The sequence below is a fragment of the Armigeres subalbatus genome, chromosome 3 (assembly GCF_024139115.2).
Source record: "Armigeres subalbatus isolate Guangzhou_Male chromosome 3, GZ_Asu_2, whole genome shotgun sequence".
Lineage (NCBI taxonomy): Eukaryota > Metazoa > Arthropoda > Insecta > Diptera > Culicidae > Armigeres > Armigeres subalbatus.
In genome coordinates, this window is record NC_085141.1 from 209,913,432 (window position 1) to 209,938,014 (window position 24,583).

The following is a 24,583-nucleotide window of genomic DNA, read 5'->3' on the forward strand; positions in this document are numbered from 1 at the left end:
TAATTTGCCACTGTTTTTTTTATTGTATATACAAATGAGTTAGTGGTTAGTGTTACTGTTAGCAAATTGATTTGTTGCTATATTCTTATGTTTATATTACTTTTTATTGCGTTATGAAATAGTAATTCAAAGCTATTTTAATAAAATATAAATATAAACATTTGTCAAAATATATCAGAATAAATTTAGGTAATTATATGAGTTTTATCAATGACAAAGCATTACCAGATGCAAATACTTTCACACTACATGTAACTTAAGAATAACCATTCAAAAATGGATCAGGAATCATAACACGTAAGTGTTTCAAATTATTTTCTGGGGTATGTTACATTCTGGGAAATGGTTTTCTGGCAAATTTTACATTCTGGAAAATGGTGTTCTGGCAAATGTTACATTCTGGGAAATGGTTTTCTGGGGAATGGCACATTCTGGCAGATGCATTTGGTTTTCTGGGAAATGGTTTTGGTTTTCTGGGAAATGGTTTTCTAACGAATATCATACAATCGCAGCGGAAGCCTCATGTAACATTGTTCAAGCACACACATTACCACACATTTTAAAACGATTCTCTGCTAAATTGTTTAAAGCTTTCTCATACTTGTGTTTTTTCTTGGTCGCCAATCACCTCATCAATCGATCAAGAATATTTCGAACCAAATCAAAGAGGAAGATTGGTTGGTGTGAGAAATGCTTCATCACTTGCTAGTCTCGACTAAGTGGAAAAGGAAATGCCTTCCATCCTGCAGATACCAGTAGCCGCGGCGGTAAGGCCAGACCATTCAAAGAAACTCCGAGCGGATTCATATCTTGAAACAAACTTCACAGAAGAGTTACCGAAAAGAAAGTGGTTTTAAGAATAGTGTTCAAAGTAGGAAGGCACGCATAACATAATTTGATTAATTGCTGGTTTATGAGAAAAATCATCATAGGTGTTGATATGCGAGGGCGTCTATAATCCAATCAATCAGAACATCTTGGAGTCGTTCGGATACGATGGATGCAATTATTTCCAAATTAAATAGGCACAGAAAAAAAAATCCAAGTCGCATTTTAAGAATAACAATAAGGTAATGACTGTTTTCTTTCAATGAAATTCACATGCAGCTGGCAGCACTGGTTAAAAGTGTAGACAACGACCTTTCGAGTGCTGTGGAATGTGAATTCGATTCCCGCCCTAGAAGGTAGAATACTTTTCGTAAAGCGGAAAATTCACAACACTTGGTGTGTGTCTGAGGTGTACTAGCCTAGAGCTAAAAACCTCACTAATGAAGATTAAAAAAACACACTTGGTGTTGTGTAAATGTCTCTAGACTGTTCCCTAATGTTACATAATAAGTAAATTGATCAACACAAAAATAATTCATTTCAATTTAATTTATTTTAATTAGAAAACATATCACTTTTGAAAGTTCACTGGTTAAGTCCATCTTTATCGTCCTTGAGTTTAACCACTATCCGCTGACGCCGCATAAGATCATGCAATTTTGCATGCTTTTCTCACATTTCCTGTATAAAACTTTTTGTATAAAAAGTAGAATGTTTATGGTTGGGTGCCTTTTCCCACTCCTGTTCACGTTCAGTCTCCTAATCAGAGTGTCAGGCTCTCGCTTGGCAATTTAAACAGGCTGTTGGTGCTTTAACAAGCTCTGTTTTAACTCATCGCTAATATTGTGCCGATTGCCTTCATTTTTCGGCAGGTGAACGTTTGGAAGCTTCTATTGAAGGGCTTCTGTGCACTATCGCCAACTCCCTCTTCAGACCAGTATTGTGAATTGACATTTCAGTGTTATGGGATTGCTATTACGAATTTGCCATAAGTTTTTTTTTTCGAAAGTTATTTACACTTTGTGATTTTTGGGGTCTCCAGTAGTCTTGAAAGCAAAGGCGTAGGATTGCCAATCCGGAGATGGTGAGTTCGATTCTTGGTCCGGTCTAGGATGTTTTCGGGTTGGAAACATTCTCGACACCCTGGGCATAGTGTATCCATTAGGGTGGTTCAAAAAATTGATTTTGCTCCACAGTGCTCATCTGATTCTTTACCATGTTCTGAGTGTCCTCTGAGAATCTATGACAAAAGGTCGAAAGACAAAAGGTCGAAAGGACAAAAGGTCGAAAGACAAAAGGTCGAAAAGACAAAACGTCGAAAGGGACAGAAGGTCGAAAGGACAAAAGGTCGAAAGGCACAGAAGGTCGAACGGGACAAAAGGTCGAACGGGACAAAAGGTCGAAAAGGACAAAAGGTCGAAAGGGACAAAAGGTCGATCAAGAACAAGTTGATAACAAGTTGGATGTATTTCAAAAGAATTTATAAAATTAAATTTAGCAGAAATAACACACTCATCACATCAATCAAAGTTGAAGAATGAGCAATTTTCAAAGAAGGAGTAATTACTACGAAACGATATGATGAATATCTAGATAGTTCTGTTAGAGATTAAAAAGATTGTTGATTTAGGAAATGAATAAAACTTGTATTGCGCGAGACAGAGTTGCCCTATACAGTTGGCAAAAAAGTTGCCCTTTTATTTTAAATTATTTTGAGCAATTAAATAAAATTCATTCAATGAGTGCAAATAATAGATGCATATCTAGGTTTTCTAAATTGTCACTTCGATTTGTCAAAATAGTGCACTCCGCAGCCACGAAGGTGCACGCATTGAAAATACACCGGAGTGTAAAATACGCCGGTGTATTTGATGAGCGGCGTGCACCATTTTGACAGCAGTGACATTTAGAAAACTCTACATCCATCTATTAGCTGTACTCCCTGAATGAATTGTATTTAATTGTTAAAAATAAAAGAGCAGAGTTTTTACTAACTGTGTTGGGCAACTCTGGTGCTAGTGCTTCGATCTTTTGATCTCATTGATCTTTAGTTTTCTTTCGACCTCTTGTCCCGTTCGACGTTCTGTCCTTTTCGTCCTTTTGTCCCGTTCGACGTTTTGTCCTTTAGACCTTTTGACCCTTTCGACCTTTTGTCCTTTTCGACCATTTGTCCCTTCGACCTTCTGTCTTTCAACGTTTTGTCTTTCGACCTTTTGTCCTTTCGATCTTTTGTCTTTCGACCTTTTGTCCCTAACCCGTCCTCTGAAAATTTGAGCTCATTTGGATTAAAACTGATTTAGCACAAACCGTTTCAAGTTTGCATGCAAATTAGTATGGGGAAATTTATTTTTTCATTATACTGTTAATGACGCTTCCCCTTAAAACGTAGGTTAAAAGAAAACCTATATAGCTAAAAGGAATACTCAACAGCTCAAATTTTCAGAGACCCGTAATGCTGGGTAGACACCTTTACGTGGTGTGTTACGGGGTAAGATCTACCACGGTCACATTGCCAGCTACAGGCAAATCCTGACCCAACGAAAACCTTCCCCAATTTCCAATTCTGTAGTGCTTATGAAATTGTCGATAAGTCATTAAGTAAATACTACACTAATCCTTCCTTCCAATTTCCTAGATGCTTCCCGACCGCAAATAGTAATACTCATATCCCTGTAGTGTTTTTTTTTTGATTGGAATCAAGGATTCAACCTTCTTTGATTTCTGATAGCAGTCTGGAAAAGCATTTCAAAGATAACATGAGTATAATAAAAGTGACCAATCTTCTAATGTTGTGCTAGTACTTCTTTTATTTTCAGAATTGTCATCACATCTGTCACCGAGGAAAGAAGCTTACGTTACCGTCTACTAATGATGATATCCTTCTTTTCTAATTTATAGTGATCGTAGTTATTCTGAACACGACGTCAACCATCATCTGCCGAATGGTGCATTTCATAACTTTTAAATAGCTTCGCTCCCAACGAAAAATTCATTAATATTATATTTCATTACTATGTATACTAACAGGAAGCGTTTGGTACGGGAGGTCCACGCTTTCTTCCTTTCCCCTCGATTTCATGGTATGGATCGACTTTAAGGTTTTACAAATACTAAAGTCGCTCAGTATCTAGAAATCATCTCTGCGGTACATACTGCGTAGTTGGCCTGGCCGTATGAAAAGAAAAATGACGGAATTTAGAAAACCGTTATTTTCCAGGATGCTTTCAAGTATTGGCTGCGCAAGTATGAGATTAGATTAGAAATGAGCTCAAATTTTCAGAGGACACTCAGAACATGGTAAAGAATCAGATGAGCACTGTGGAGCAAAATCGATTTTTTGAACCACCCTAGTATCCATTGTACTTGCCACACAAGATACATACTCATGCAATGGCGGGCATAGAAAAGCTTTCAATTAATAACTGAGGAAATGCTAATAGAATACTAAGTTAAAAAGCAGGCCAAGTTCCAGTTGCAATGTAGAGCCATGGAGATGGGATGAGATGATGATTTTTGATAAACCTGAAACGCTTGATGGATCCTATAACTTTGTCTAGCAGATCATTGATCGAAATTATTACGCTAATTTGTCTCTGTGGAAATGCTATTGTGCCTTGCAACAAAATGACAACTTTCGTGATCATTTTCCAAGGCTCTCATATGTGAAAAATTTCTCCGCAGTACAAATGGCACGTGCTATCCAAGCATTCACCAAGCACCACGTGGCGGTCAAATTGGAGGTATGTTTTCTTAGAGCATCATTATCGGTCGCGAGCATTTTAATCACCCGCGCAGCGCTTTCATTTTAGTTTCGTCACTCGTTTCCGTATCGGTCACTATTTTCGGCTCTCAATTTGGTTGCTGTATTCCGTACCGGTGACGTTTGACAGTTGACAGTTCATAAAATAGCAGCGCTCTTATCGCGCTACCAAATTTGGTCACCTGTCAGTCGCGCTACTGTTATAGCAGCGCGTTTAGTAGCGACCGGTAAAGTGTCAAGTAATGATACTGCGCTGCCAAACGGCTTAAACTCACCACCGGTAATCTTGCTCTTAGGCGACTATCTAGCGCGCATTTTTCTTTGAGACCAAAGATGAGCGGAGGAGTAGATTTTGTTATGAGCAGTACTAGTAATAGAAAACTAGATTGAAAAGCAGTCTAAGTTGGAACGTAGAGCACAGAAGAAGAAGAAAAGAAGCATTTTGGAAAATTGCGCACAATTCAGACGACATTTGGCTAATAAATAGATATTTCATAATTTATAATGGTCGGAAAATAGCTCCTATCAAAAACAAAGCATTGAAAAGGTATTTGATTTGTTATTTATTTATGTGATTTTTTTCAGCAGTAAGTACGCATGTTAGTAAAAAGAAGCGCGACAAGATTAGATTTCTCTGTTTTGCGATGAGATGAATATACACGGAGAAACTCAATTTACCCATTAATGGGTACTTTTATATGTTATTTCTTTCTCCCTGCCTAAAATTTACCTATTTTTTGAAGTTCGGCGGCATGACTCATTAATGAGTTATGCCGCCGAACTTCCAAAAATAGGTAAATTTTTCTGCGGAGATAAAGAAATAGCACATAAAAGTACCCCTTAATGGGTAAACAAAAATCTTCGTGTATGTTCAGTGGGATGGAAAATGGAACAGTTCCCCTACCAGTTGCCAAATTTACTCCGCATGTTCACTTTACCCTCACTTACCCTACGATGTTCTTCATAGAGAAACATTTTTCCACGGCTTATGTAGTAGCAAAATCTATGCAACGAAAATAAAATCCGAACTGCGTTGTCCATCATGATCATCATAAACCATATCCCTTTCAGAGTACTCTTTGATTTGGGGAAAAATCTGTGTACAAGCAAAGACAATAGGGGAGGAGAAGACCACCAGCTGTCATCGAGAGAAAAAGTAGAATCATTAAAAATTCACACGGTGTGGTATAGGAAAGGAAGTGTATTTTTGTTATAAAACAAAAATTAAGGACAATTTTGGGTACTATTTTTCTTCCGTGACTATTTCGAAGAGCTGTTGACCAGAGTGTAAAATAATCGAAAATTGTTGGTGAAGTCCATTTTTCTCCATTTGTCAGTTCACTTCCGACACATTCATAGTCGGCTCTGGGCAGTCAATATTCAGTTGAATATTAGTCATTGAATATTTATGCACATTTTACAAATTGATGAATTATCTGAAATCCGAACACGTTTCAAATAAGTGAAGTAAAGTAGCGTAAAGGACTGAATCCAATTTTCATCCGCGAGGCACTTTCAACGGTAAACATCAACATAAACAATGCTAATTATGTTTTTTTGTCTGCACATAGTAAACACATTCAGTGACAGTCGAATGAATGAGTTCGTGGAGTAGTCGTCTGACTATGTCATTCTATGTTTTGAATATTCATGCGATGTTTGTCAAAATTCGGACCGAAGTTGCTTCATAAAGATGAATATTTTAAGCTCTGCTGTCGACATTAATTTAAGTCAGTTAGTTAGTTCTAGTAAATATATATGATATGGTTTGCAATATATATGTGAGCCGTGGTGAATTTTACCATATTCTGTATGGTAAATATAGGCGCCTGGTGGGTAGATGACAGGACGTACACCAAACTGAAAATGTTTCGCTATTGGACGCGAGGTGGCGTATTTATGTAATTACCAAAAGTTAGCCATGAGAATGGTCGTTGAGCAAGAGTGATTTTTTATTAGGTACCTATATGGATTCGCTTCACAAAGGCGAATAATGTTGGTGGCTCTTTTGTGTTTTCTTTTTTCCAACGAATTGGATTACAAGTTGTATTGTTGATTTAGGGTGGTCAATCAATTAACCCAGTGGTTAATATGAAATTCACCACAATGTTTTCTACTCTTATTTCGAAAAGCCTGTTCAGATTACGAACATTTACGAGGTATTTGAGATGATAAATGACTATGAGAAATGAAATGGAAATAAGATCAGACCGCATCGTGCTTTCGTGCTGTGCGGTTCTTTCTCTCTTTGCGGAAGGAAGTTTTTAATACTACCCGAAGCTATTTTAATTTCAACGGTGCTTCTTAGCGCTATTTGTACCCACTGATCCCGTTACGATCTTTGCAAGGACCCGTGCCTTCGTTTTACGTTGGACCCGTTTGCGGAAGTAAAATTCCGACAAGCGGTGGTAATCCTGCAGGGACACCGTTCTGGGAATAATCCCTTAGAAGGTCACGTCTCAACGCTCAGCAATGAGTATTAACATGAACAAAAGGAAGGGGAGTCTCTGAATTCTCCACTTCCTTCAAAGAAACAAGGTTTCAAGACCGTCCTGCCCAAGCGCGGAAAAAATAGAAGGAAGCTGGAGAATTCAGATATTCCTTCAAACTCTAATGTCGGAAATAATTTTTCTCCTATCGAACTGAGCAATCAGTTCGATTTGATTAATGATGATATTGAGCAAATCGAATCTAGCCCAGGTGATTCGATTCATGCGAAAAAGCTAAGGATTCCGCCAATTGTGGTATCCGTTGCCGAGTTTTCTGGCTTCCGGAATGAGATTTTGAGTAACCTTCAGGGGATCAAGGTTTCATTTCAGATTGCTAGGAAGGGTGACTGCCGCGTTTTGCCGGGATCCTTTGACGATCGCAAACGTCTTCTTCACTATTTAACTGAGAAGCGCCATAAATTCTTCACATACGACGACAAAACTGAGCGATTGTTCAAAGTCGTCTTGAAAGGTCTCCCCAGTGATGACAAATCACTGGATGAGATTAAAATTGAAATTTCTCAATTACTTGGATTTTCACCAGTCACCAAAAGAAATCCCATTCTGGTACTTCCCAGAGGGGCATTTCTCAAGAATTTTATTTAGTTCATTTTAACAAAAGTGAACTAAATAATATGAAAAGTTTGGAAAAGGCCTGTATTATGTCTCATGTCCGTGTTACATGGGAACATTTCCGCAGGCCTGGGGAAATTTCCAAAACCCTACCCAGTGCCGTAAGTGCCAAAAGTGGGGTCATGGAACCAAACATTGTCACATGGATGCTAAATGCATGATTTGTGGTGGAACCTCTCACGCCAAGGACGGATGTCCTGTGAGAGAAGATTCCAATAAATTTAAGTGCGCAAACTGTGCGGGCAATCATAAATCCAATTTCTGGGAATGCCCTTCACGCAAAAGTTTTGAATTCCCGTGCAAAATTGATGACGGAAATTCCAATCGGATCCCAGATTCGACGGGTAGAAATTTTTCAAACGCTCAAATTTCGAAACCGGTTACCGGTCGAGCAATTCATACCCACCACAATTCACAAACAAATTTTGCCGCTCGTCAACGGGTAGCAAGCACTTCAGTAAATTCCAATTTTTCCAATGTACCTACGTATGCAAACATCGCTGCTGGTAGACCAAATTTCTCTTCTCAAAATGAGGTTTATACCCATGTCCCAACGGAAAATAACGGTCATGTTTCCGATTCAGGTAGCATGACTGCTTCCGATTTTGATTTTTTAACTGAACAATTGCATCACATGATTGATGCAATGTTCAAAGCAAATACCATTCCTGAAGCTGTTCAGGTTGGTATAAAGTACACACAAAAATTGTTATCGGACTCCGTTTCAATGGATCCAAATAATTGTGTGAAAGTTCTAAATTGGAATGCCCGCTCTCTAAAGGGTAAGGAAGATGAATTATTCAACTTCCTTTCAGTTCATAATGTGCATATTGCCATTATAACTGAAACGTATTTAAAACCAGGACTCTCCATTAAAAGAGATCCAAACTTTTTTATCTACAGAAATGATCGTCTTGACAGCGCCTGTGGTGGGGTCGCCATTGTCATTAATAGACGTATCAAACATAAATTATTTTCTTCGTTTGAAACCAAAGTTTTTGAAACCTTGGGAGTTTCTGTTGAAACAAATTTTGGACAATTTTCCTTCATTGCAGCCTACTTGCCTTTTCAATGCAATGGGCAGCAAAAGAATTTGTTGAAAGCTGATCTTCAAATTCTGACTCGCAACAAATCAAAATTCTTCGTAATTGGTGACTTCAATGCCAAACACCGTTCATGGAATAATGCTCAAAGCAATTCCAATGGTAAAATTTTATTTGAAGATTGTTCTGCGGGATATTATACTATTCAATATCCCAATGGACCAACTTGTTTTTCTTCCAGTCGAAATCCTTCTACAATTGATTTAGTTTTAACAGATTCAAGTCAGCTGTGTGGCCAATTGGTAACTCATGCTGACTTTGACTCTGATCACCTTCCTGTGACATTTGAAATCTCACAAGAAGCCATTTATAATCCAATCAGCTCTACTTTTAATTATCATAGAGCTGATTGGGATTTATATAAATCGTATATCGATAGGAATTTTGATGTTGATATTCCTCTCGATACCAAAAGTGATATTGATAATGCTCTCGTATCTTTGACAAATTTAATTGTCGAAGCCAGAGGCATTGCAATTCCGAAATGTGAAGTAAAATTCAACTCCATTATTATTGACGACGATCTTCAGCTACTGATCCGTCTTAAAAATGTGAGAAGAAGGCAATACCAAAGAACTCGCGATCCCGCGTTGAAAGTTATTTGGCGAGATTTGCAAAATGAAATTAAAAAACGTTTCGCTATTCTGAGAAATACCAACTTTGAGAATAATGTCTCGAAGTTGGATCCCAGTTCGAAACCCTTTTGGAAATTAACAAAAACCTCAAAAGCCAATTCCAGCGGTAAAAGAGGGGAATACAATTTTATTCACATATGGCGAAAAGCCTCAAAACCCTGCTCAGCAGTTGGAGAGAGCCCATAATTTTGGTCTAGGTCTCACAAGTCTTATTAAGGATCAGGTTGCATGGAGCTTCAAAGACGTTATCAATCAAGAGAATGTTTTGACCCTTCAGTGGGAACTAATTTGGATTAAGTGAGATATATTACTAGAAAATTTAAAAATATGAAAGCCCTGGGTGATGATGGTATTTTCTACATACTTATCAAAAACTTCCTGAGAGCTCTTTATCCTTTTTGGTTAATTTATTTAACAAATGTTTTCAATTGGCATACTTCCCAGATAAATGGAAAAACGCCAAAGTTGTTCCAATTTTGAAGCCGGACAAAAATCCAGCTGAGGCTTCTAGTTATCGCCCAATCAGTTTGCTTTCTTCAATAAGCAAACTGTTTGAAAAGATTATTTTAAATAGAATGATGGTTCATATTAATGACAATTCTATTTTGCTGATGAGCAATTTGGTTTTCGCCATGGGCATTCAACCACCCATCAGTTATTAAGAGTTACGAACTTAATTCGGCTCAACAAATCTGAAGGATATTCGACTGGAGTTGCTCTTCTTGATATAGAGAAAGCATTTGACAGTGTTTGGCATGAAGGTTTGATTGTAAAATTGATGAATTTTAATTTTCCTCTGTACATCATTAAACTGATCCAAAATTATTTATCAGATCGCTCGCTGCAGGTAAACTATCAGAATACTAAATCTGATAGATTACCTGTAAGGGCTGGTGTCCCCAAGGCAGCATACTGGGGCCCATATTGTATAACATTTTTACTTCTGACTTACCTGATTTACCACCAGGGTGTCAAAATCTTTGTTTGCAGATGACACGGGCCTCTCAGCCAAAGGGCGAAGCCTTCGTGTCATTTGTAGTAGATTGCAAAAAAGTTTGGATATTTTCTCCACTTACTTGCAAAATGGAAAATTTCCGAATGCTTCCAAAACTCAGCTTATAATTTTCCCACATAAGCCGAGAGCTTCTTATTTGAAACCTTCTAGCAGACATATTGTCACTATGAATGGGGTTCCAATTAATTGGTCTAGCGAAGCTAAATATTTAGGACTTCTGCTAGATCAAAAATTAACTTTTAAAAATCACATTGAAGGCCTTCAAGCCAAATGTATCAAATATATTAAGTGCCTATATCCACTTATAAACAGAAAATCAAAACTTTGTCTTAAGAACAAACTTTTGATTTACAAACAAATTTTTAGACCTGCCATGTTGTATGCTGTGCCAATATGGGCTAGTTGCTGCAATACCAGAAAGAAGGCACTCCAGAGGATTCAAAATAAAATTTTGAAAATGATTCTGAAGTTGCCTCCGTGGTATAGTACCAATGAACTTCATAGAATTTCTAATATTGAGACATTGCAACAAATGTCCAACAAAATAATTTCAATTTTAGACAACAATCGTTGCAATCTTCTATTGCAACGATTAACTCCTTGTACCCTTAGTATAAAATAGGTTAAGTTTAGTTTAAGTTGAAAACATTGTAATTCCTATATGGTTCAATTCAACCAGAGGAAAAATTCTAACTGCCAGAGGCAATTGAAATGTATTAATAATAACTAAAAGCGTAACATAGCAAATAAGGATGATAGTGTTAAAAAACACGGAACACCTAGTCTAAGAGATGAATGCATGTATTAGATAATTAGCAAATAAAATTAGTTAAAAAAAAAAAAAAAAAAAAAAAATGGAAATAAGATGAGTGAATGTTGGCATCAAGATACTTTTTATCATGTCATGTTATCATGTCGAATTGTATTATTGTAATCACCTTAAAAGGCAAGTGAAAATTGATATTGAAGTGAATATTGAATATCGAAAGTGATATTGATAAAGGACAAAACATGAATAGTAGAAAAAAAAACTTTCTAACAACACGTGCCTACCTTTTCACCATGACGTGAATATTATTACAGAGTGAAAGAATATTTATCAAATTGAGATCATAAACTGAGGGTAAATAACTGAAGCAAATAATTTTGTTTCTCTTCATTATAGAAATTTGCAGTAATTGTCTGTTTCATGTTCTAGCAAATAAATACTTAAGCTATGGAAAAGACAGTTTTTTTGTTTCTTATTTTTTATATCAATTGAAACGAGCCAACAAGAGGAAACTAAAAGACCCTTCTCCACTATTCTCGTAATTTTTATTTATGAATTTTTATTGATGAAAAATAAGTTCAAACCAAGATTTATGAATTATTAAAACCAAAAACCAATAAAGGTATTCTTATTTCTATCTTTATTACAGTTGTCCACGCTGGGGGAGAGGGTCGCTAAACCTGACTAAAACCTTGTCCTCGTGGTATATGGACAGCCCCTTATTAAAGCTACCAAAAGTTTCGAGCGAAAGTATATTATGTTTGGTAAATTTTCCCAACCTTAGTTTGGTCCATTAGTGGAAAACTACTTTTTGGGCGAAGTGGCCTGTGCGGTATATAAGAGTCTTCTCCATTCGGCTCGGTCCATGGCTACACTGCGCCAACCACGCAGTCTACGGAGGGTCCGCAAATCATCTTCCACCTGATCGATCCACCTTGCCCGCTGCGCACCTCGCCTTCTTGTGCTCGTCGGATCGTTGTCGAGAACCATTTTAACCGGGTTACTGTCCGACATTCTGGCTACGTGTCCGGCCCAATTTTTGCGGTGTGAACGATGGTTCTCCCAGCACCTCATGCCACTCGTGGCTCATTCGCCTCCTCCATGTACCGTCTGCCATCTGCACCCCACCATAGATGGTACGCAGCACTGGCCTTTCGAAAACTCCAACTGCGCGTTGGTCCTCCACGAGCATCGTGGTTACCTCGCGTTACTCTAGTTGAATTGCGACCATTGAATCACAAAATAGAGTAAATTTACTTTGCAAATACGTAATGCACTTACCTTTCGATCGTTTTACTTCGGTTTATTAGTGTTATAATGCAAATGATAAAAACAAAAGTTTGGAGTAGATTTTCACTTGATAAATAATGTTTTCCCTGTAAAACGAAAAAAAAAAGCTTTTTTATTCGAAAACTGCTACAACAAGAACGCGCTTATCTAGCACAGGTAGGGTAGAGTGGGGCAAGAGTACGCACTTAGTTTTTAATTGAACATGTGGCCCTTATGAAGCAAGCTCATGCGTATCAAACCAATGTAGATCATTTGCACATTCTTGCAATTTATTACCCGACGAAAAAATATTGAAATTTATTTATTTTTTATTTATTTGACCAATGTTTGAAAAGGGCGATTGGCGATTGCGATTCTGTCGCCGTATGGAATCATTGCCGGCAGCGACCCAGCAATAGCATCGCGACGACTTGTTGTGGCCATCGCGGTGATGAAATCTCTTAGGTCTGTGTACGGACATTGCCAATGGAAAACAATGTCAAAAGGGTTCGGCGAATTCAAAGTTTTCAAATGAATAACCTGCCCTACAGTTGTATCTTAAATTAAAAAAATGATTCGTCATTCCTTACTTGAAAACAGTATAGGATGCGTGTATATAATGCACCTTCAGTGATAAAATGTAATGAAACCGTGATCCTATATCAGGCCCACTCAATAACTCAAACTTCTCTATCAGCAACTTCGAGTGTTTGGTTAAATATAAGTGTTCTGTATATCAGAAGCATTTCACTACCGTTTGAACTAATGATTGGTTTTGCTGTTTATAAAACGTTCCACTGATGAGTGAAATATCCAGTTTTTACGTGTATTTTGACGTGTTCTGTTCTCACACAGCCGTTAGAGGAACTGCTTGGGCCAAGCCAGCCATAAAATGGGAGAAAAATTGTTCTTTGTATTTCTAGTCTGCACCGTGCTTGGAATTTCTTGCGGTTAGAATATCTATTTTAAATGATCGTTACGCCGAGAAGTGAATGATGTTTGTGTTTCTGGTATTTGCATCTGTATTTTTAGTGGAATGCATCGTGGGTGGTCATCGATCAGTTTCTAATGCAGCGCCGTTCATGGTTTCCGTGCAGAATCCAACGCACATCTGTGGTGGAGCTCTGGTGGGCACGGACTGGGTCCTAGCGACAGCGTCATGCGTTCAAGGAAAAAGCAATCTTAAGGTCCTTGTCGGATCCGATCGACTGTTGACCAACATGGATCGAGTTACGGTTTCACGCACAAATATTCACACCGGTTACAATCAAACATCTGGTGCCAATAATATCGCGTTATTGAAGTTGGATCGGTCGGTAACATCATCCCGTGTTAAAACCATCGCGTTGAATGACGTAGCAGTGACAACTGGGCTAACGACTGAATTCTATGGCTGGGGTTCGTTAAATTATGGCTCATCTGCGAAGTCGAATGCACTCCAAGTGCTTTATCAGAGAGCAATTAGTGCAACTGATTGTAGGGCAAAATACCAAAGCACGCTGATATTGCAGAATGATCAGTTTTGTGCACACGTTCAGCCGGGACAAGCAGCTTGTTTGGTAGGTTTATGATTTTATACCATTCGTGATTACAGTGTTCATGATAAATTTATTGTTTACAGTATGATCAAGGTGGACCATTAGTAGGATATAGCAGCAAAAAACTAATAGGAATCTATGACCACGGAATATTATGCAGTGGAAAATATCCGGATGCGTTTACTAGTGTTTATAACCACAAAACTTGGATCGAAACCACAATGGCGGCTAGATAAATAATATTTGTGTGTTAATTTGATAATATAATAATATAGGGTAAAGTGCCCAATAGTGGACCCCCAACCAATAGTGGACCCTCCAGCCATTTTTGCATTATTACAGCACAATGTAAACATTTTGCTATGAAATTCCATCGGGAGAACCTACCTTACAGTCTTATGATTTGATTACATGCATTGGAAATGCTATGGAAACTAAAATTAGATGATTTTTTACAATTCTATAAAAAATAAACACGAGAGTGTCCATTATAGGAATATTTTGGGGGGTCCATAATAGGGAAGAAGAACGTTTCGAAACGGAACATAAAAATCAAATGAAGTGTCGACTATGGGGAAGCAATTTCCTATTATGGACCCCCAGGGGGTCTACTATAGGGCGAATTCAGTCAGACTTTGAAATGTTAATTTCAACGAATAACGTCGAGTATTTGAGTGTTTCATGTATGTATCGTGAAGAGGAGATGCAGAGCTTGGTATAAGATGTCACGCGAAATAAATATTTTGAAAATTTCCACTCCTTATGCCAGGAAGAGCAAAATTTCGCTACTAGGGGGTCCACTATCGGACATTTTACCCTATTTCCATATGAGCTTTTCTTGAAACAATCCAAATGCAACGTTTTCGTTGAACAGCGTTATCAAAATAATCCGAGCATTGACGTGCCCTTTTCTAGGTGGGAGGACAGCCTAAAAAATAGACTAACATAATTTTAAACCTCGGTTTCGTTTTTCAAGCTGGCTGTGATATCACATCACATGTAGTTTGTTCAGCCAAAATGCGGGAGAAAATATGTGTACTGTGACTTCTGCTTTCGGAGAAGCGTTGGACATTACGTGGTACAAGAACGATCTACAAGACATAGAAAACATCTTTGACTGTAGATCAATGCCGTCGTAGATAGAATTCCTATATTGACGACTTCAAGGTGAAGATCGGATCGGACAATTCGAACAATGAGCTGACTGTGTGCGATAACTGGCGAGGCAGTCCCTTTATTTGGTTTTCAATTACCACAAAAAGCACCGAGACGCAAGGTTTTTTTTTAGAATATCACCGGCCTAATTGAGGAATAGAACGAGGCATTCTAAAGTAGAAACACCCAGAATAATCCACCTAGCGGTGATGGTGCCTTTCTCGTGTATTATAAAACAAGAAAACACATAAGAGTAACAAGAAAAGCAAATAAGAGAGGTCAAAATTGCACTTTATGGAGATAGATTTAGTTATTTTCATCAATTCACATTTATTTGCGTTTATTTAAATGCATTGCAGCAACTTTGGAAAAAAAATTGATTTGAACTTGAATTTTTTTTTCCTTGGGAAAAATAGGAATGTTTTTCTAATAACTCCGGAACGCAATGGGCGATAAGCCCGACCAGCACTTGCGTCTAACCTAGACGATAGACGTCGCTAACCGCTCGGCTACGATGCTCTTATATATAGATAGATAGATAGAGAGATATTTAGATAGATAGATAGATACGGAAAGAGGCAAGAAAAATGGAGCAGAACAAGAAAGAAAAGCCTCCGCCTCGTCAGAAGCCACCAAAGGGGGAAGCCGTACTCGTCAAGGCGAACGACGCAAGGACGTATGCAGCGCTCCTCAAGAAGGTTAGAGAAGACCCGGAGCTGAGGGACTGAGGGCGAGAATGTAGTAAGGACCAGGCGCACACAAACCGGAGAGATACTGTTCGTGTTAAAGAAGGACCCTGCGGGTGATTGCTCGATTATGCAGGAGCGCATTGCAAAATCGCTGGGCGCAAAGGCGGAAGTTTAATCCCTGACCCCAGAGATGGTGATTTTTCGCAGGGATCTGGACGAGATCACGTTGGAAGAAGAGCTCAATGATGCTCTGAAGTCACAGTGTAACCTGGGCGAGGTGCATATAGCAATCCGAATAAAGAAAGCGTTCGTAAGAACACAAACAGCGTTAATTCGTCTGCCAGAAACCGCTGCTAACATGGCTCTAGCGGTAGGCAAACTGACTGTTGGATGGTCTAAATGCCCATTGAAAACCGCCTCGCCAGTGAATAAACAAGCGGAGAGATGCTACAAATCTTTGGGCTTCGGACACCGGGCAGGGGCTTGTAAAGGTCCAGACAGATCCAACATGTGTTGGAAATGCGGGGAAATAGGTCATTCTGCAAAAGACTGCAGGCAGCGACCCAAGTGCACTCTGGAGGATGGAAATGACCATCAGACGGGTGGCTACAAATGCCCTGTGCTGCTTGTCTCAGAGCCAGGAGGCGGGCACAGAGAGTGAGAACGGAACCAGAGAAAGGGGAGCGCAAGGCGGCGTTACGGGTTGCTAGGACCGCTTTAAAAAAGGCCAAGAAAAACGCCATCAAAGTTAGCAAGTCAGACTGTTACAAGGATTTGTGTCGAGAAGCAGATGCCAAACCATGGGGGATGCTTATAGAGTCGTGATGGCGAAGATTAAGGGTCCGTCGACGCCAGCCAAAAAGTGTCCGATCAAGGTGAGAGAGATCGTGGAGGGTCTTTTTCCGAAACATGACCCGACCACGTGGCCATCAATACCGTACGGCGAAGAAGAAGAAACAAACGCTGAGTATCAACAAGTGTCCAATGAGGAGCTTGCAGAAGCCGCGAAGCGCCTGCAGGCGAAGAAAGCCCCCGGTCCGGATGGAATACCGAACGTGGCGCTGAAAGCTGGCATATGTTCAGAACGGTGCCGCAAAAGTGCCTGGACGAAGGCAACTTTCCAGAAATATGGAAGATCCAGAAGCTGGTGTTGCTGCCGAAGCCAGGCAAGCCTCCGGGTAAACCGGCTTCGCACAGAGCAATATGTCTGTTGGACACACTCGGGAAGCTCCTGGACAGGATTATCCTGAATAGGCTTGTGAAATGTACGAAGGGCGAGCGCGGACTGTCGAAGATGCAGTTTGGGTTCCGCAAAGGAGTATCGACGGTGGATGCAATTCGGACAGTACTCGAGAGCGCTGAGAATGCGTCCAAACAAAGCAAAGATGAGATCGATATTGCGCAGTGATAACAATGGACGTAAAAAATGCGTTCAATAGTGCCAGCTTCGAAGCCATCGCATGCATAGAATGCGGGTTACCTGTGCCATATCCTGAAGAGCTACTTTCAGAGCAGAATGTTGGTGTACGACACTAACGAAGGGCGTAAGTCGATGCGGGTTACAGCGGGCGTTCCTCAAGGCTCCATTCTCGGTCCAACTCTTTGGAGCGGGATGTCCGATGGAGTCCTGAGTCTGCGGTTGCCTAAAAAAGTTAAAATCGTGGGTTTTGCGCACGACGTGTCACTAACGGTGATGGGCGAGACACTTGAAGAAGTAGAGGTGTTGGCGACGGAGGCGATAGCAATGATCGAGAGCTGGATGAACAGAGTGAAGCTGCAAATAGCTCACCACAAGACGGAGGTGCTATTAGTCAGCAACTGTAAGACGATTCAGCGGATGGAGAACGTCTTTGGTGATCACGTGATTGCATCGAAACATCTGGGAGTGATGATCGACGACCGGCTAAATTTCAATAGCCACATACCGTAGAAGGCTACAAAGTGCGTTCCGGCTGATGGCCATACGAGTCGCGAGCGCCTACAGAATGATATCGTCGGAGGCAGCATGTGTTATCGCCGGGATGGTCCCTATCTTCATCAGCCTGGCGGAAGATATTGATTGCTATCAGCGGAAAGACACGAGAAATGTGAGAAAGATGGAGAGAATCCGTTCAATGGAGAGGTGGCAGCATGAATGGGACAGTACGAACAATGGAAGGCGGACCCATCGACTCATTCCAAACCTATCAACTTGGATGACCAGGAAGCATGGCGAAGTAAACTTTCACCAGACACAGTTTCTGTCAGGCCACGGCTGCTTCAGGAAGTATTTACATCGGTTTGGACATGCCGCTTCGCTATTTTTCCCAGAGTGTGAGAACGTCGAGGAGACGGTGGAGACGTGATCTTTGAATGCCCCAGGTTTGAGGCAGTTTGAAGGGAAATACACGGTTTAAATCAAGAGAACGTAATAGAAAAAAAAAGTGCCAAGAGGAAAGCACGTAGAATGCAGTCGACAGGATAGCTACACGGATTTTATCCGAGTTGCAGAAGAAATGGCGTAACGACCAATGAGCATCGATATCGGGAGAACTTCCTTCGTCGGGGAATTTTCCGTCGGCGTAGGCTAGATCCCCTGCCAGAGACTAGACCGAGTAGTTCGCAATGAAATACAACCAGTTAAGGGTCGTCAGGGCACCAGTGAACCGGAGTCCCTGCTCCCCCGGAATCGCTGGACTGACCTTGGCACTCGGCTGGTTGGCGTCGGTATCGGAAGAACCTCCTTCGCCGGGGCTCTGTCGGAGTTGGTTAGATTTGCCGTTGGGACGAGACCGAGTAGATTGTGAAGAATGAGCTGCTAAAGTCGCCGAGACACCAGTCACTTCAAGGTGAAGGCTGGGTACACCGGCGATGGTACAAAGGAGTGCTGCTGAACAGCACAACAGGCCGACTTCTCCGAAGTAAAACATATTGGTAGTACCGGAGAAGTTTAGGTAAAGACACGAATAGGATGGAAAGATGGAAAGTTCGAATGGTAGAATCCATTAAGTAGACAGCTTATCTTGCGGTCCGAGGGGAAGCAAGGTAATAAAACAAGTAAAGGAGTGATATGGAAATGCTAATATCATCTTCCAAACTTGGACGTACATGTTCATGATAGAATTAGAGGCGAAAGTATAGAATTGATAGTTCCGTTAGGATACGGCAGGCATGAATGTTTTTATAGAAGTCGATTTGAAAGCAAGCGGAGGGCAATATTTGTGATGGCACATATCACACGACCTTCCTTCTGCCAAGCTCCCGTATGAAGGGGGAGGGAAGAATATCAGTTTGGAAGCTGATATATCTCCACTGGCCTCCAGTAAAGGAGGTTTTTTCCCTCAGTCGAGGTTTTTCCTCCCATCACGGTGGAAGCAAGTTTCCATAGAAGCATGGATTACCTAATTCTGGAAGGTGACTAGCAGGCTGCACGAAGAGATGGTAAATGTTTCCAAGCAGTTTTGCGAGAAAGTGTAGACGAAAGTGTCATAACTCAATAATAAAAGATAGATAGAGAGACAGATAGATAGATGGATGGATAGATAGATAGATCAAGATAGATCTTAGTTTTGAATCGCCAAAGTGCTGTGCGGCCTGCTTATTTCGATAAACGTTTTATAATACACGTTCTCTCGCAGCTTGTTTATCTAAAAATACCAGGATTGAGTTCATTTGCCTTTGAGCTTCAAATAATCAACTAATCAGGAAGTCATGACAGATGGTAGAAGATTATTCAGATATGCAGTCAGAAGCACAAATCACTAAGATAATCCTTTGGTATTGTGTTTTTATTTATAGATGAATGTTTCATCTTGGATCGCAAAATATTGCGAATGACGTAGATGTAAGGACTACCTAAACTAAAGCGAAAATTCGAACGCAACTGCTTCTACTCGAAGAATTAACCTTCGGCTGAAATTCACTAGAATATAGAAGAAACGTCGAAGCGTCATCTTGTCGTTGTCGCAAGGAAATACTCACGTTCAGCACGAAAAGTATTTAAGGAAAGATTTTTACCACGATGCGTGATGTCCAAATTCTTGCGAATAAAACTCGTTCGCAACAATATAAAATCGAGGAAAATATAGCTTCAATTTGAATAATCCACCTAACGGTAGTTTCAAATGCATTAATCAGTTAATACTATTAACTATTAAGATATAAACTATCGAACAAATACTTTTTATTTTTTCATATAAATGTTGTAGAGAGAAAGGTCGATAAAACACCGAGGTTGAGAAACTTCAAAAATAACCTAATATGTATGAAGCGAACTCATAGCCTTTCTCTATACTTAGTGCGCCCATCTAGGTTCCCTGAAAAGCAAAAATACCGCTGAGCCAAACGCCATAACACAATACGGCTGTCCACTTGCGATTTCAAGAATTCAACTTTGTCATTTTATTATCGCAGCCGTGATAAATATTTCAGTCGCGGCGGATTTGATTTTCCCGATCTACATGACCTTCATCAAGGTAGATCTTTGATGCCTATTTTACGACGACAACACATTTCAATTTGTTTTGGTCCCTTCTAGAGTTACACGCCACTCCTACAGCATGTACTGGCGCCGCAAATTGAGTATGTACTTTTAACCTATGATCTGACGATTCAACTAATAAAAGTTGTCATGCACTTTGATATTTATGATGAACAGATTTTCATCACATGCTTGTTTGCTCGAGGAAGCACAACGGTGGAGACAAATTTATCTTAATTTTTGAAGTGGGTGCGGCGGTATTTGGTCCATGATGATAAATGTTACCGTTTGATACAAGAGCAAGTGTGTTTAAAACTTTATGATATATTATTTTTAACATCTTATTTTTGATGCACTTAAGCATTCACTGCAATACATTTTATTTTGTTTTACCTATGCGATTATGACGCTTTACGATACCGGCAATGGAAAATATATTCTTTGTAAGTTTGATAAATAAGAGGAAAAGTAATTCGTGTGGTTTAACGTTCGAATTGTATGTTTATACTGATTCCTGGCTCTAAACAACATCGAACGACATCATTATGATGTGTATTTACAGTACCAATGAATGTATTATTCCTTGCACATCAGTAGATACTAAACAACATGTTGATTAGGTTGATGGATTCTCATGTTCAGCTCTGGTGAGTGGTGACATGTTTCTTCACACATGATAGAATGTATACTTATGTAGACAAGCCGCAGAAGATCTGGCATAGTGCCACGCGATAACAAAGAAATTAAATTAGTGGATCACTCAACATGCTTGTTCTGAAGCATACTGGTGGGCATTTTGTTTCATGTTTTGATTTCGTTTCACGGCGGAAAAAATAAAAACAATTGCTCTGGGGCATATCGAGTGGCCATAAAGGTATGAATTCTGAGTTGATTTAAAAATGATTTTGAAATATGTTGTTCAATTGTGTGAGAATCTCATCTTATATGCGGGGATGTTAATGCTCACTCATTATCAGCAGCTGAGGATGCTCACTCACGCCAATTTTCGCCGAGAAACCATTTTGCGGGAAATAAAAAACAGGCCTGATGAGAGATAACTATTTTTCCCTCGCTGTCAGTGCCGCAAAAAAAATGATTTGCTCGTTTTCTTACTTTGTTCATACTTTTCGTGCCTTCGCCAATGCAAACAAGAATAGCCTTTATAGAACAAATAACCCATCCCTAAATAAGCCTTCGGGCTGCGAAATGGTGAGTTGACATCCGGGAAGGGGCGCCTAACATAGCTCTGGTCCTCACAAGTTCCAATACTCACGCTTCCACGGGTCTTCCGATGACAATTGACCGCCAGCTAAGGGTTGCGTACTTAGCTGGTAGTGCAGCCTGGGCACTGTTGTCCTTCTGACATCAGCTAGAGTGAGAGGGTGCGTCCTGTGGGGTCTGCCTAGGATGTGGTGGGGTTCGACACTGGGCTCTGTTGAACTTCTATAAAAAGCTGCATGTGTCCCCAAGCAGGCCCTATCAAAGCGACCGTGTGCCGCTCAAAGCGCACTAGCCTAGTCCTGGTGTTGGGTGGGACTTTAAACAAATTTGACACGACTGATCGAGCACCTTTTCACCAAGGAGGTGCGGCTCCAACAGCGTCTGTTCTGGCATCCAGCGGCTGAGTATGATATGCTATTCCCCGGAAGCTATACCTAAGATGGCAGCCCCATCCCGATGGATAGGAAACCTGGGCCATCAACCTACTGCTCCCGAAACATCAATTTGTTCGAGAATCCAAAAATGAACGAATACGGACTTTTTTACGGCAACGACTCTTAGCGCGAAATAACGGACACGAATAGGAACATGGAACGTTTTAACCCTAGCCCAGCAGGGTAAATTGCCACAACTTGCCAATGAGGCACGCCGCATGAAGCTTGAGATCCTGGGACTGAGTGAAGTCCGTTGGCCAAACTTTGGAGAACACAAAACGCCATCGGGACAAGTTCTGCTATACTCTGGTTTACGAGGTGAATACGCTCCCCGGCATCGCGGAGTTGGCTTCCTACTAAGCGCTCAGGCACACTCTGCGCTTATGAAGTGGGAACCTATAAGTGAAAGGATAATCGTTGCCAGATTTAGAACACGGGTTCGAAACCTTACTATAATCCAATGTTATGCGCCAACAGATGCTGCCGATCTGCAAGACTAAGAGAACTTCTACAGTCAACTCAATGCCGTCGTAGATAGAATTCCGAAGGGTGATATCAAGATCTGTTTGGGCGACTTCAATGCGAAGATCGGATCCGACAACTCGAACCATGAGCGCATTATGGGACGCCATGGTCTCGGAGAAATGAGCGAAAACGGAGAGCTGTTCGCAGAATTTTGTGGTAATAACGACATGGTGATCGGTGGATCGCTCTTCCCTCATCGTCCGGTTCACAAGGTCACGTGGGTCTCCCGTGACGGCTTTACAGAAAATCAAATCGACCACATCTGTATCAGACAAAAATGGAAACGGAGCAGTCTTGATGTACGGAATAAACATAGTGCCGATATCGCGTCTGATCATCACCTCCTCATCGGCGAAATACGCCTGCGCATTGCGCGGATTCATCGGCAGGAGGAAAGAGTTGGACGACGATTCAACACACGCCGACTAGAATATGCCACGGTGAAACGGTCCTTCGTTGAAGAATTGGAGACGCGTGCTGCAGATATTCCGGAAGGTGGCAGCGTGGAAGACCAATGGACTGCCATCAAGAATGCCTTCATCGCCACCAGCGAGAACAATCTGGGCGAACTACGCACCCAGGGAAAACAATGGATCACCGATGAGACCTGGAGGAAGATAGAGGAGCGAAGAGAAGCCAAAGCCGCGATAGAGCGATAGAAAACCAGAGGAGCCAAAGTCTTAGCCCGTCAACGATACGCGGCTCTTGAGAATGAAGTAAAACGCTCATGTCGACTGGACAAGCGAGCGTGGGCAGACTCTCTGGCCGACGAAGGAGACATTCGCCTCCTCTACGATATCTCACGACGCTTAAGCGGGGTGAAGATGAATGCAACGATGCCTGTGAAAGACGCGAATGATCAGTTATTGACCGACCCAACTGACCAGCTGAAACGCTGGTTCGAGCACTTCGAACAACTTTTTCAAGTGCCAGCCAGGCCATCACCAATTCGGCATGATCTGCCTAGGATTCGACGTATAACACGCATCAATACCGAAGCTCCATCACTGCTAGAGATTACAACAGCCATCCAAAGCATGAAATCGAATAAAGCCCCAGGGGTCGACCGCATATCAGCCGAGATGCTCAAAGCTGACCCCATGAGATCCGCTCAACTACTGCATCGTTTATTTCGTAATATCTGGGACACCGCAACTTTCCCGGTCGACTGAATGCAAGGTATCTTAGTGAAGGTGCCCAAAAAGGGTGACCTGACTGTATGCGATAACTGGCGAGGCATTATGATGCTGTGTACCGTTCTCAAAGTTCTGTGCAAAATTATCCTAGCCCGGATTCAGGAGACGATCGATGCAACTCTCCAGCGGCAGCAAGCCGGATTCCGCGCCGGAAGATCCTGTCCCAAGTAACCATTAGCACTATATTACGCCAAACCGCCATATAAGGCCACTTTACGGCTATTTAAAAACTTACAAGCATTAAAGTAGCACTATAAAGCCGATTTGGCGAAATATAGTGCTTATTGGTTACTTGGGGTGTAGACCATATTGTCACGCTCCGCATAACTCTGGAGCAGGTCAACGAATTCCAAGAGTCCCTTTACTTGGTATTCATTGACTACGAAAAAGCTTTCGACCGTCTCAATCACGAGAATATGTGGGGCGCCCTGAGACGAAAGGGGGTTCCTGAGAAAATCATCGGCCTCATCGAAGCACAGTACGAGGCAACACGGTGACTCCTTCAAGTTTCACAGTAGCCGGGCAACCAGTGGAGAATGTTGAAAGCTTCCAATATCTTGGTAGCCAAATGGCGTCAGACGGCTGTACCAAGATCGACATAGGCGCACGGATCAAGAAAGCAAGGGCTGCCTTTGCGAGTTTAAGAAATATCTGGAAAAACAGGTAGATAAGTGAACGCACCAAAATACGAATTTTCAACTCTAACGTGAAATCTGTGCTGTTATACGCTAGCGAAACATGGTGTGTATCAGTGGAGAACACTCAACGGCTGCAGGTGTTCATTAACAGATGCCTGCGGTATATAATTCGGGCCTGGTGGCCTAACAACTGGATCTCAAACAACGAGCTCCATCGTCGTTGTCAC

At 40.9% G+C, this 24,583-nt stretch overlaps 2 protein-coding genes across 2 annotated transcripts; both read left to right on the forward strand.

The window, feature by feature from the left end:
- The first annotated feature begins 13,287 nt into the window (after window positions 1-13,287).
- LOC134224777 (trypsin I-P1-like) lies at window positions 13,288-14,995 on the forward strand. Its single transcript, XM_062704343.1, has 3 exons — window positions 13,288-13,451; window positions 13,534-14,060; window positions 14,123-14,995. Exons 1-3 carry the CDS (start codon window positions 13,394-13,396, stop codon window positions 14,273-14,275), a joined length of 738 nt encoding a protein of 245 aa, XP_062560327.1. The 5' UTR covers window positions 13,288-13,393; the 3' UTR covers window positions 14,276-14,995.
- A 1,078-nt stretch (window positions 14,996-16,073) lies between these two features.
- LOC134222268 (uncharacterized) lies at window positions 16,074-16,544 on the forward strand. Its single transcript, XM_062701410.1, has one exon. It carries the CDS (start codon window positions 16,074-16,076, stop codon window positions 16,542-16,544), a length of 471 nt encoding a protein of 156 aa, XP_062557394.1.
- Window positions 16,545-24,583: the final 8,039 nt, after the last annotated feature.

Excerpts from the sequence above, each read along its gene's own strand:
- LOC134224777 (XM_062704343.1), top strand. The coding sequence starts at position 13,394 with ATGGGAGAAAAATTGTTCTTTGTATTTCTAGTCTGCACCGTGCTTGGA. Across the intron at positions 13,452-13,533 it reads CGTGCTTGGAATTTCTTGCG|TGGAATGCATCGTGGGTGGT; the intron begins GTTAGAATATCT and ends CTGTATTTTTAG. Across the intron at positions 14,061-14,122 it reads CGGGACAAGCAGCTTGTTTG|TATGATCAAGGTGGACCATT; the intron begins GTAGGTTTATGA and ends TATTGTTTACAG.
- LOC134222268 (XM_062701410.1), top strand. The coding sequence starts at position 16,074 with ATGGTGATTTTTCGCAGGGATCTGGACGAGATCACGTTGGAAGAAGAG.